Raw genomic sequence first — 13682 nt, forward strand, 5'->3', positions numbered from 1 at the left:
GACAGGTCATGAGAGCCAGATGTCCCTCTCATCATCTGGGTCTAGGGAACCACCCAGACCTGTTGAGGAACACCGGCGGCCCAGATTTAGCTGCAAGTACATCTTCAGAGATGTTGATGTTAACCTGCACTGTGGGAGACCTGCCTACTGGAACCTGGACAAGGAGACAGAGTAAAATAATCTTCATTCACATTGTAAGTTGGCAGTTTGGTATCATGACACGGTTCATGATCGCCTGGTACGGTATCAAAGAGATCATCAAGCATTGACCTCTGTCTTTGTCTCTGTCTATTTTTGTATTTTACATTTTGTTTATATTTATTTTTGATCATTAAAGATGGATCCTGTAAAATGATGGCCTCCAGTCCTGTTTCATGGTTCTGTATCAGAAGTGATTTGGGTCTTGATTGTGTTTTATTTACATTTCTAGGGGAATTATCTAAATGACTTTGGTTTTTATTGTCTTAAATACATTTCCAGGTTAATGATCTTGTTCATATTTTTACTCCATGGAACCCCCAGTCCATGGGGACTTGTTCTTCCCCTCACTAGAAGAGGTCCAGATGTATGAACATGATGATCAACAACACTGGTGATGAAGGGAACTTCAGCCAATCTCAGGTCCCACCACTGTTTTTTCATCTCCGCGGGGGTGCGACATTCTTGCACAGCAAGACATTCTTCTTCGTTGGTCTTCTGCTGAGTCCAGCCCTTCAAGGTCTTCTGGATGGCCTGTTGTTTTTCTTGTTCCCTGATTCCCATGTGATTGTCAGCCTCAGCTGGACGAGGCGAATGCAGCATTCAAAGAAATTGGAACTTTATTGAATCCAGATGTTGGACTTAAAACTGCCACTCTTGACAGTTGAGCTGAGAAAATTGTTGAGTGCTGTAAGGCAGCAGTTGCTTCTTCTAAACTGTGCAGGTACCGGTGCCAATGTACGTATCCGATACCATAATTACATAGGAGACATGTGCTCCTTTTAGTGAATTGATATGTGACTGAACTTTAAGTGGACATTTCATTGTTTTCCTCCGAGATGTGTTTAACCATGCACTCATTGTTCTGATGGTTTTGTTAGTAGTTGTGTGGATCGGACTGAGCAGAAAAAGTGGTTTGAAAACATCTCAAGAATTCTAAATGCACTGAAGCTGGAAATGTAAAGAAGTTCTGTCATATTAAGACCTCAGTGAAGAAGGGTTGAGTAGAAAGTTGTTGAAGTAAACAAAGGCTGTCCCTCCATGACAGTTCTGTTCTGTATGTTTCATGTTTTGGGGAGAAATCAAAGTTGTTCTGAACCCAACTCATGCAAGTGGTGTTGATGAACAAGACAAACATTTCCAGTGTTTTCAGTTGGGAGTCCAAAGTTGTAAGAAAATTCCATCTGGACTTGATCCTAGAAACGGTGGAACAGGAACACAAATACAGGGTGTTGATCCAACATGTTTGTCCCAAGTTGGAAGGACATTCTGCTAATATGCTACATGGAGCCTTCAAAATGGAGCTGGACGTCATCCTGGGAACTGAGGAGCAGCGACACTCATTCATCATGTTAATTCAACAGATTTACATTCAGGTCACTCCACAGAGTTGTTTCTTGTGAAATGAGATCATTTTATTGAGCTGGAAATCATTTCCAGAAGTTTATTCGTTCTGAGAACAAGTTCTTTGTTGAGTGAACAGATACAAAGTACGGTGTGTTGTTGAAGCTTCTGAGATCTCAAGAAAGGATGCGTCTTCTGAAGTCTGGCCTTCAGACGATGTGTCTTGTAGGTTGATGTGGGGAGTCCCTCCCTTTGTCTTCCAGCCTCTTTAAAAAGCAGATTCAGCCTATGAAGTGGTAGCACCTGTGCTCTTCTCAAAAGCCAGGCACCACAACGAGGTGGAGGGGGAGCTGGAGTCTATCCCCGCTACCCTCAGCAAGAGGCGGGGTTCACCCTGGATGGGTCGCCATCAATCAATTTGATTGGCTCGGCTGTTGATGACGCTGCTGTGGTTTTAACTACATCAGCTGTGCACCAATGATTTATCTTTTTTTTTTAATTAGAATTTTAATTGAGGGCGGCACGGCGACACTGGGGGCCTGAGCCCTCCCTGCCCTCGCACAGCGCGGTGGTGGGCCCTCAGCCCGGATCTCCGGACAGTGCCCCTTGGTGCTCCAATCTGACACCTGGATCAGAGAGGCTAGACTCCCTTTCAGCTGGTTGCAGTGGTGACGGGGTGGTCAGCGGGGCCAGTCTGGAAGTTGGCCCCCTGCATGTCTGGCCCATTCCTCAGCCCCTCTCATTGCCTCTCTGTCCCATCACATCACATCTTATGTGTCACTAGGCCTTGAGGGGCTGGACCCCCTCATTTTAATCACATCGTAGACATTTAGGCTTTGGGGGAGTGCATGAGGATGTACTGGGAGACTCTGCCGTCTGCAACCGGCGGGGCTCCCATGCCCTGGGTGCCTCCGCCAATTTGAACTACATTCTAGTCATCCACATCATCACATCTACATTCCCATGCACGACACGCACCCTGCACACATGTTGGGATGGGGGGTGCAGCTGGGGCAGGGAGTGGGTCCAGTGCTGCCTCCTTTGCTAACTGCACCATTGCAGGCCTGGGGGCCTGGCTGGGGCTCTTTTGGAGGGGGGGGGGGGTTGGTCCTCTTCCCGGCGTGGTGGTTGGGCTGGGGTTGGTCACGGGCCCTGCTGTTGTGCAGTGGATCGCTCGCTGGCGGTTTCACTAAGTCTGAGGTGCCCTGGACCGTATCAGTATCTATGGACTACTCAGCCCCTGTATGGAGGAAGATGAGAGTATGATTGTTTTGTCCGGGAATGGTGGTCCTGGGCGTACGTGCCTTCGACTCACCCCGGCGGGTGGGCTGGGCCTCTCAGGGGAGTGGAGGGTCCCAGCTGGGTGGCTGGTGGTGCCCTATAGCCTGAAGCCCGCCTGCTCTGGGGGGAGGGGGAGAGCAGGGGATGAGTAGAGGGGATGGGGATCGTGGGTTGGGGGGGGGGGTAGCTCTGTTCGGGGGCGGTGGGCCGGGTCGTTGTGGTGGGCTGTGGCTGCCCCGCCTGGGTGTGGGGTGTGGGTGGGTGTAAGACTCGCCGCTGGCGGACCTCTTGGGGGGCTCTGGTCGGATCTCAGGCCAGAGGGGCCCTGTGCCCCTGGGCTCTGCTCATGCTGTGAGCATGCTGCTTTGTCTCCCCCCTCCCCCTTGTCTTCCCTATCCTGTCCTTGTTCTCTCTTCCTATCCACTCCTGAGCCTCAGTCCGGTCGCTTCATCAATGAACCAGTACCATTCCTAATAAAGTTAAACACAAATGGCAATAGGAGGAGTTTATCAGATTCCTCCTATGCAGAATAAAACTGCTTCAGTACAACAAGGCACCAGGAACATTGATGCTGCTTGCCCCAGCTGCTGAACAGGACAGGTTTAAAAAAATAAATAAATCAATAAATAATTCTGCACTAAGGAGGGGTAGATTGTTCATGTTTGTTTCAATCCAATTAAAGACCGTCTGCCAATCACTGAAATGTCTTTTGTTGTTTACCTGGATTGCTCTGACACCTGCAACCTTGACTCTTCCCTCTGCTGCCTGTGCGTTGAAGAATCCTGACTCTATGCTGCATCACATTGTCCCACATTCACCATTGAATGCTTTTATTCTTTTTGCCACAGGATTCAGGCATTTTGTGATTAGAAAACTCTTTAATGCTTGTTTTTAATATCTGCTTCCTGCTTTTTCTCTGTACTATATAGCAAGAATGTCCTCATTTCTTTTTCCTAGATACAGCAAGGTTAACACCATCTTTTTCTGGTGTTTGTTTTTGAAGGGAGGCACCACTACGTTATTTGCCAATGCCGTTCGTATGGTTTCTTTCTTCTTCTCTTATTTTGAAAGTGTTTCTCCTGCTGTCAGAAGCAGATTTGTCTCTAAGGCGCTAACTCCTCTCCAGCTAAGATGTGTTTCTGCTGGGTGTTTGGTGATCTGATGCCTCACCTTGACATTATTCACATGGTTTACACCTTAAAGCAATGATTAACAACGGTTTCATTATTAAACGCACGGCTACAAAAACAACCTTCTCACTTCCATCCATTGTCTTCCGCTCATTCTTGTTAAGGGTCGCGGGGGGTGGAGCCTATCCCAGCGGCAACGGGTGAGAGGGAGGGTTCACCCTGGACAGGTCACCAGTCCATGGCAGGGCCAACACATAGAGACAGACAACCATTCACACCTACGGTCAATTTAGAGAATCAATCAGCCTCGTCCCCTCTTGATGTCTTTGGACTGTGGGAGGAAGCTGGAGTACCAGAGAGAACCCACACAGGAACAGGGAGAACATGGAGACTCACACAGAAAGATCCTGTGCCCAATCGGGGACTCGAAACTCAGAACCTTCTTGCTGTGAGGCCACAGTGCTGACCACTGCACCACCGTGCAGCCGATCTTCTAACTTGAGAGGGAAAAATAGCTTCTCACCTTTGTCCAGGTAGTTCAAGTCAACTCTGTAAGCTAATAGTGATTCCCGCCGAGCGCAGCGATGTGCAAGAAGATGAGGCAGAACGTCTCACCAGGCACCCTGGAACCTCCTGTACTGATGGAGAAAAAAACGGGACCTTTGTAGTCGTTCAGAAGATGAGGAGATCCTGGTTCATGGAGTTGCATTGAGGTTTTAAACCTTTGGCTGCAAGAGGATGAATCAAGGATGAAGCCACCCTCATGGGTGGTGGTTTAAAATGACATTAAACTGCTCAGATAATGTTGGACATCAGTTCTGTGGTCCACATGGAAAATCCTGTGAGCCTCAAGTGTTTCTGTGTTCAGAACAAAATACCAGCCTAACACAGCAGTGGAGAGTTCAGAGAACAAATGGACTGCATTCACACTGCAGAGCTGAAAACGTATTCACTGCCAAGCATCAATGCGGTGGCAGCATTCACCCATGCAGTCACTGAATCACAAAGGTTTCTCTCTGTTTTGATCATTTAGAAATCGTCATTGTTGACGCTCCAGTTTTTGCTTCTCTAAAAGAAAAACCAGCGTCACAAATGGGATTCATGTTGTAGCCTGACTGTTGCTGTTTGCCTGAAGGTTTTCTTCTCTGCTTCCTCTTCATCAACTGTTCCTGTTTGCACATCCGTTCATTTTTCTACAAAAGGGAAACTCACCATGAAGTTCCATCCTCCTACAGGCTGCTAGCATGGATGCTGTCCACAGGAACGTCACATTTTTGCCAACAATCAGTGTTTAGTTCGTTTTGTTGTCATTAGTACATTTCTTTTCAACTGAATATACAAAACTGTGTCATTGCAGCTCCAGAAACTCCATGCTGTTGGCTACAAACCAATACGTCTTCTTGGAAAGAAGAAGAAGGAGCAAACCAAGTGTGAGATCCTGACCCCTCGCTGCAGACGTGCTGCCTTTGCCAAGACTGCCTGCAAAAAATAGGCTCATTTTATGAGTACCTTAGTGTGTATAGATGTGGTTGTGTGTGTGTGTGTGTGTATCCACAATATCCACCCATGTATGTCAGTCCCAGTTTAATAATCTCATGTCTGTGGCACCATTCACATGTAAATGATGTCTAGAATCCATTGGAGTGTCCAGTTAAAGGACTCAGCTCAGGCTTTCAGGGCAAATGTCCATTCACTCACATCAGAGACACCAGGACATGAAAGCGTCCATCACAAACCTGGGGGTAAAGATGGACCCTGACCTCAACTTGGCAGCCAGATCGCTTCTGTCATTAAATCCAGTTTCTACCACTGGAGGCAGCTAAAATAAAACCGGTTCTCTCTAGGCAGCATTTGGAGAGAACGGAAGCTCAGAGGGGATCGTGCCTTTGCTGTTGCAGCCCCAAACTCTGGAATAAGCTGACTCAGCATATCAGACAGGCCTGTTCTCTGTCTGTTCTTCAATCCCATCTAAAGACCCACCTCTTCTCCTTGGCTTTTAACACTCAGGAGGAGGTTGACTACCTTTTAGTTTATGGATTCTATTTGCTTTTATTTGATTGTACAGTGTTTTCTCTCTCTTTATTTTTATCTCATCGATTTGACTTTTTGTTTGATCTTATTTCATTCTGTTTCATCCTACTGACTTCATTGTTTTATTGTGCTTCCGTTGTGTTACTTCATGTATTTTTATCTGGCTGTACTGCACTTTGGAACCCTTGTGTTTGTTTCAGTCGTGCTGCTTCAATCAAATGGATTGGATTTGAACAGGGAAGACAACTGATTAGATGAGGAATTTCCAGCTGCTCATCATAATATGAGCCCAGCTGATGTCACATCCCATCAGCTTCCCATCTTTGCTGTCACAGCTGCTGATGTTGTCCTACATGACAACAACATTTATTACCTGGTGCTTGTTGTGAGCCCCAATTATTCCATCATTTCCTTGAACTTTGAGACGATGGAGTCCAACCCTCCTGATAAAGTCTGCTGAATATTTCATCAGGTCTTTCTCACCATCACACGTAGCATCAGAGAATGGGATTCACCAGGATGGCTGCTTGTGGATGTGGCACCTTGAGAGTTTCATCACTGGAACGACTGGTTAAGATGTAGAAATTGTTAGTTCTCACTGATCAAGTTGGAACCTGATCAAATGTGTAGATTTTGCTAAGAGTAGAAACATTAGTCAGTAACACAGGCGCGTAGCTTTCACTTGAGTATGAGGGGGAACTCAAAATGAGGCGGGGAAAATTTTGAGTTTCATACATTTAATTTCCTGCATTCTGGTGGATTCTTAGACACCCGTTTTCCCTTTTATCAGGCGCGCCGCCAGGATTCAATCCTGCCACTCCCGGTATGCGCACACAAATCTACCGTATCGTACGTGCACACTCACTGTTACCATTTGGAGGTCAATTGAAAAAAAGACAAATTGCCAGTAGGAACAGTAGCTAGACGTTAGAAGATAGCCGTCGGTGGTAAACTCAGGCAGTTACCACCAACGGCTTGTGACAAGGTAGCCCAGGCAATGCACTGACAGGGCTACCCAAAACCGGGCTAAGCTAGTTAATGTTAGTCTAGCTAGCTAACTTAGCTATGTTACTCCAACACAGAGGGGACCCAAGTCTGATCACTTTGAAGCAAAAATCCTTCCGATTTATTACATCGGATTTTGTAAACACTCAAATAAGTACCGGTGACTTTACTGTAGCAGGCTAACGTTCGGTCCATCTGTTTCAGTGAGTCAGTGAGTGTTTACAGAATTGCCATTATTAAAATTGGGTTATAACAAAAAAATGGAAGGTCTAATCCTTCCATGGATGGTTGCAAATGATTCCTGGTGCAATTTTATACAAAGGAGAGTCGGATTTATGGACTTTTTGAAGGATTTCTGAGGGAATTCAGAACTTACATCATCAGATGGGGAGCTCTGGCTCCTACTCCATAGTAGCCAGACGTGACTGCTAGCGAAAGCGAAGTGCAGGGGGAGATTGGAAAAGGCGGGCCAAGCGACAAAAATGGTTTGTTCCAAAAGAGGGGTGTATGAATTTTCTGAAAACCACTTAAGCTATATCTAACGCATAATATGACTGTTCAGAGCCTTTGTGCTATTATAAAAGCCTATTTTGGTGAAGTAGTTATCATTCATGGTATTTTGGGGGAGGGGGGGGCAAATTCACCTTTTGTAAATATTGTGGGGGACTTGTACCCTGTAACCCCCCCTGAATCTACGCCCTTGCAGTAACAGTTGTTACAATCATGAAGGAGAACTGTGCTCTTTCATGTCAATGCCAAACAGCCAGCAGGACACTGTAGGGAATCGAACCCCATCCCAGTAAACCAGGAGCACCATGACCAGTGTCTGTTTTTGCTTTTTGACACCACATGGAAGGGAAAGCAAAACCTGCAGTCGCAACAGCATCTGAGTGGTAGTGTGTTCTATTATGATGGAGGTGGAAGAAATGTTGGTCAGTGAGGATCATCTTAGAATCAGAGTTGGAGGTTGGAGTTTGGGGAGAGCAACATGTTTGATTGAAATGCTGTTGGACTGCAGGAAACGAAACCTAGAGAACAGAAATAGAGAGAGGAAAGGGAGAAGCTGCAGGAGGAGAGAGAAGGAGAAGCTGGAAGAGGGGGAGTGGGAAGAGGTGGATGAGAAGGAAGAATGGGAGGAGGAGGAGAAAGGAGATGATGAACAGGAGGAGGAGGAAGAATGGGAGGATTAGGAGCTGCAGGAGGAAGAAGGGGAAAAGGAAGATGGGGCGTAGTGAGGAGATGAGAGAAGGAGAGGAGCTGAAAGTGATGAAGAGGGAGGGGAAAAGGGGGGCTGAGTTGAGCAGGAGGAGGAAGAGTCAGAGGAAAGGGAGAAGGAGGAGGAAGGGGAGGAAAGAGGATGAGTTGAGCAGTGGGGAGGACAGAGGAGAATATTAGTGGAGCAGAAGAGGTAGAGAAGGAGGTCAGAGGAGGAGGAGGAAATAGGAAGCAGGGGAAGTGGGATGGGGAGGAAGATTAGGAGGAGAAAAAAGTGGAGGACAATTGGAAGAGGTGGAAGAATGGGAGGAGGATAAAATAGATGAAGAGTGTAAGGAGTTGGAGGGACATAATGAGGAAGAATGGGTGGAGGAGAAAGAAGGATGATAAACTGGAGGAGGGGGTGGAAGAAGGGCAGGAGGGAGAGGATGAGGAGACAGAAGAATGGGGAGGAGGAGAAATAGAATGAAAAGTGGGAGGAGGGGGAAGTGGAAGCAGAGCAGTGGACAGGTATTGAGCAGGAGGGTGGGAAGAAGAGAGAGAGGGAAGAGGAGGAGATGAGAGGAGCAGAAGAGTCGGGAAAGGGAAAGATGGGAGGAGGTGGAAGAAAGGAAGCAGGGGGAATGGGATGAGGAGGAAGATTGGGAGGAGAACAAGGAGGATAAGTGGGTAGGTGGTGGAAGAATGGGAGGAGGAAAAAAATAGATGAAGAGTAGGAGGAGGTGGAGGGGTAGGACGAGGGAGAACAGGTGATGGAGAAAGGATAATGAATGGGAGGTGGGGATGGAAGAATGGTAGGACGGAGATGAAGTGGATGAGTGGGAGGAGTGGAAAATAGACAAGGAGTGGGAGGAAGAATGAGTGGAGGAAAAAGAGGATGATGAATGAGAGGAGGGGGAGGAAGAAGAGGAGGATGCATGAGGGGAGAAGAAATAGTAGGATGAAGAGTGGGAGGAAGGGGAGGAGAAAGAGTGTTGAACAGGTGTTGAACAGGACGGAGATAAGAAATGAGGGGGAAGGAGGGAGGGGAGAGAAGTAGATGAGTGGAGCAGCAGAGACGGGAAAGGGAAAGGTTGGAGGAGGAGGAGGAAAGGAAGCAGGGGGATGAAGGGATGAAGAAGACTGGGAGGAGAAGGAGAAAGATAAGTAGGAGCAAGAGGATGATGAATGGGGGGAGGAGAAAAAAGATGAAGAGTGGGAGGAGGTGGAGGGGTAGAAGGAGGAAGAATGGGTGGAGGAGAAAGAGGGCAATGAATGGGAGGAGGTGGAAGAATCATAGGGGGGTGAGGAAGAGGAGGAGTAAGAATGGGAGGAGGAGAAAATAGGTGAAGAGTGGGAGGACGTGGAAGAATGGGAGGAGGAGAAAATAGATGAGGAGTGGGAGGACGTGGAGGGGTAGAACGAGGAAGAATGGATGGAGGAGAAAGAGGACGATGAGGAGGTGGAAGAATTAAACAGTTGTGAGAAAGAGGAGGAGGAAGAATGGGAGGAGGAGACAATAGGTGAGAAGTGGGAGGACGTGGAAGAATGAGAGGAGGAGAAAACAAAAGATGAGTTGGAGGGGTAGAACGAGGAAGAATGGATGGAGAAGACAGAGGATGATAAATTGGACAAGGGGGTGGAAGAATGGAAGCAGGGGGAGGAGGAAGAAAAATTAGAGGAGAAGGACAAATAGGAGTGAACGGGAGGAGTGGAGCAGGAGTGATGGGAGTAACAGTGAGGGGAGGAGGGAGGGGAGAGGACCAGAGGAGTGGAGCAGAACTGAGGGGAGAAATGGCGAGGGGAGGAGGGAGGGGAGAGGACGAGAGGTGTGGAGCAGAAAGGAGGGGAGAAACGGCGAGGGGAGGAGGGAGGGGAGAGGACCAGAGGAGTGGAGCAGAACTGAGGGGAGAAATGGCGAGGGGAGGAGGGAGGGGAGAGGACGAGAGGTGTGGAGCAGAAAGGAGGGGAGAAACGGCGAGGGGAGGAGGGAGGGGAGAGGACGAGAGGTGTGGAGCAGAAAGGAGGGGAGAAACGGCGAGGGGAGGAGGGAGGGGAGAAGACGAGAGGTGTGGAGTGGCAGAGACGGGAAAGGGAAAGGTCGGAGGAGGAGGAGGAAGAAAGGAAGCAGGGGGAATGGGATGAAGAAGACTGGGAGGAGAAGGAGGAGGAGAAGTAGGAGCAGGAGGATGATGAATGGGAGGTGGAGAAAAAAGATGAAGAGTGGGAGGAGGTGGAGGGGTAGAAGGAGGAAGAATGGGTGGAGGTGGAAGAATTGAACAGTTGTGAGAAAGAGGAGGAGGAAGAATGGGAGGAGGAGACAATAGGTGAGGAGTGGGAGGACGTGGAAGAATGAGAGGAGGAGAAAACAAAAGATGAGTTGGAGGGGTAGAACGAGCAAGAATGGATGGAGAAGACAGAGGATGATAAATTGGACAAGGGGGTGGAAGAATGGAAGCAGGGGGAGGAGGAAGAAAAATTAGAGAAGGACAAATAGGAGTGAATGGGAGGAGTGGAGCAGGAGTGATGGGAGTAACAGTGAGGGGAGGAGGGAGGGGAGAGGACGAGAGGAGTGGAGCAGACTGGAGGGGAGAAATGGCGAGGGGAGGAGGGAGGGGAGAGGACGAGAGGAGTGGAGCAGAACTGAGGGGAGAAATGGCGAGGGGAGGAGGGAGGGGAGAGGACGAGAGGTGTGGAACAGAACTGGGGGGAGAAATGGCGAGGGGAGGAGGGAGGGGAGAGGACGAGAGGTGTGGAACAGAACTGGGGGGAGAAATGGCGAGGGGAGGAGGGAGGGGAGAGGACGAGAGGTGTGGAGCAGAAAGGAGGGGAGAAACGGCGAGGGGAGGAGGGAGGGGAGAGGACGAGAGGTGTGGAGTGGCAGAGACGGGAAAGGGAAAGGTCGGAGGAGGAGGAAGAAAGGAAGCAGGGGGAATGGGATGAAGAAGACTGGGAGGAGAAGGAGGAGGAGAAGTAGGAGCAGGAGGATGATGAATGGGAGGTGGAGAAAAAAGATGAAGAGTGGGAGGAGGTGGAAGAATAATAGGGGAGTGAGGAAGAGGAGGAGGAAGAATGGGAGGAGGAGAAAATAGGTGAAGAGTGGGAGGACGTGGAAGAATGGGAGGAGGAGAAAATAGATGAGGAGTGGGAGGACGTGGAGGGGTAGAACGAGGAAGAATGGATGGAGGAGAAAGAGGATGATGAATTGGACAAGGGGGTGAAAGAATGGAAGCAGGGGGAGGAGGGGGAAGAATGAGAGGAGGAGGAGAAATGAGAGTGAATGGTAGGAGTGGAGCAGGAGTGATGGGTGTAACAGAGAGGGGAGGAGGGAGGGGAGAGAACGAGAGGTGTGGAGCAGAATGGAGGGGAGAAACGGCGAGGGGAGGACGGAGGGGAGAGGACGAGAGGTGTGGAGCAGAAAGGAGGGGAGAAACGGCGAGGGGAGGAGGGAGGGGAGAGGACGAGAGGTGTGGAGCAGAAAGGAGGGGAGAAACGGCGAGGGGAGGAGGGAGGGGAGAGGACGAGAGGTGTGGAGCAGAAAGGAGGGGAGAAACGGCGAGGGGAGGAGGGAGGGGAGAGGACGAGAGGTGTGGAGCAGAACGGAGGGGAGAAACGGCGAGGGGAGGAGGGAGGGGAGAGGACGAGAGGTGTGGAGCAGGCTGGAGGGTCAAAGGAAGGACAGGAAGGGGGCGATCTCACCTGGGATCCTTCAGGTGCCGCCCTCCTGAGCCTCCGACGCTGTGAAGATGGAAACAAAGTGAACATCAGACTACAGCTGAACATCCAGGACACATGAAGACTATGGAGACATTTAGAGCAACAAGAGGAAGTCTGATGATGACATGAATAACAATAATAATAAAAATAACAATCATAATCCTAATCATCATAATAATGATAAGCCGTTTCAATAAAAGTTTTAAGTTGCTGGAGTTCCTTCATTGGAGGCATTCAAAGTGGAGGTTTTGAAGATTCCAGGTTTTGTTTCTGTCCTGCGTCTGCTTGGTTTATAGATGGAGTTGAAATGACAACAGACTGAGAGCTTCTGCTCCTGTAGGTAGCAGCTGCTGAGGTTCATTGGTTTAATTTAGGCCTTTTAATGATTATGAAGGGTTTTCAATGCAGCATCAAATATTATCAGACAAACAAATCCTAAACCTTCTCAAACTGAAGCTGATTTTCTGACCAATATCAAGCCTGAGCGGATTCACTTGGACTGGTCTACCAACAAGTGAGCTGCTAGCTTGAATGAAGCACTTCAACGGTAGGTTCCACTCATTCAGCAGAAACTGAACTCCTTATTTCGACAATAACTTTCACATTCAAGAATTTCATGTTTTATCAGAAAACTTGAGTTTCAAACAAAAAAAGCCTTCATATTCCAAGGAAAGCGCATCGGCGAATATGAACAATTTCGAAGCCTCGACAGTGACACAGAGAAACAAACCACAGAAACAACGAATCAACATAAAAACACAGAATTTCATCAAAACATGATCAAGCTTACCGGTGCCATGTTGGAAGCCACGAAATTCCTCTCAAAGTCGTTCTGTTCGCTTGAAAAAGTGAGGTTTGTGTAAAGATGTCTGTCAGCAGCTGAGAGCGAACTGACGCACCTGCGAGTTTGGTCACGTGACGACGTTTGTTAACGGTCGTGTCGTATCGCGAATGACGCGCTTGGAGACCGAACATAGCAACCAGAGTTCGTCATCCTCTTCTTCTTCTTCTACGCATGTAAAAGTTGTAGTCTCGCGTTGACTGCGTCTGATAGGCAAATAAAGCTCAACAAATACCTGAGAATCACGGAAGAATATCTGACGTTCCTCAAGTGTTACATTTAGGATTCACTCGCTTTTCCAATCACCAGATGCTTTAAATAGCTATTTTATTGAATCACATGGAAAGTAGGAAGCTTTTTTGAGAAAGAAGCAAACACAACTTAACGTATCGTAAAGGCTCACTTTAAAATGAGATGTTGTGAATTTGTGGTGCAAGTGGCAGCACCTGAAACAAAGTGGCTGTGCAGGGGGAGTTGTTAGGAGGAGTCAGACTGTAAGGCTCTATTTGTTTGGTGAGTGATGATGGAAATAAGAAGACAAGATTTTCAGGCTTGTTTTTAGACCCAAACTCCTTGATAACACAAAATAAATTGCTTTTATCTTCCATATTAGGAGCTGTGTTTTTACAGTGACCTTGTGACCTTTAGTGTGTCTGTTACTGGGCTCCATGTGCAGAGTCACTGCACTGAACTTGTGCTGGAGGTCTGAGTCCCTTTAAGTCAGGATCATAATTTCTATCTGGCCTCACAAAGTCCCTGTTACTAATGAAAACCCTTGGGTGGGAATCTTTCATCAGTTGAGGTCAATAATCTCAGCTGAACCACATCTTCCACCATCTCTCACTGTCTGTCTGATTGTGAGAGTCTGAGTGTCACGTACCACGGTTGGTGAAGCCTCCAGATATCAACCTACTGGAGTTCATTCTCTGTGTCTGGATTCC

General features: G+C 48.1%; 1 protein-coding gene across 1 annotated transcript; it reads right to left on the bottom strand.

The window, feature by feature from the left end:
• Positions 1-31: 31 nt before the first annotated feature.
• Positions 32-12812, bottom strand: LOC147268760 (uncharacterized). The gene is made up of 3 exons (XM_086192215.1): positions 12691-12812; positions 10869-11921; positions 32-154 (listed from the first exon to the last, which is right to left on the bottom strand). The coding sequence occupies exons 1-3, from the start codon at positions 12697-12699 to the stop codon at positions 32-34; spliced, it is 1185 nt and encodes a 394-aa protein (XP_086048341.1). The 5' UTR covers positions 12700-12812.
• Between the last annotated feature and the right edge of the window lie 870 nt (positions 12813-13682).

This window comes from Aulostomus chinensis, chromosome 2 (genome assembly GCF_037954235.1).
Source record: "Aulostomus chinensis isolate RoL2024-O1b breed Wild chromosome 2, RoL_Achi_v1.0, whole genome shotgun sequence".
Classification (NCBI taxonomy): domain Eukaryota; kingdom Metazoa; phylum Chordata; class Actinopteri; order Syngnathiformes; family Aulostomidae; genus Aulostomus; species Aulostomus chinensis.

Bases quoted from the DNA above. Each gene is read 5' to 3' on its own strand.
- LOC147268760 (XM_086192215.1), bottom strand. The intron at 155-10,868 runs GTCCTCTCCCCT...CTCCTTGTCCAG, and splicing joins AGTTCTGTTCCACACCTCTC to GTTCCAGTAGGCAGGTCTCC.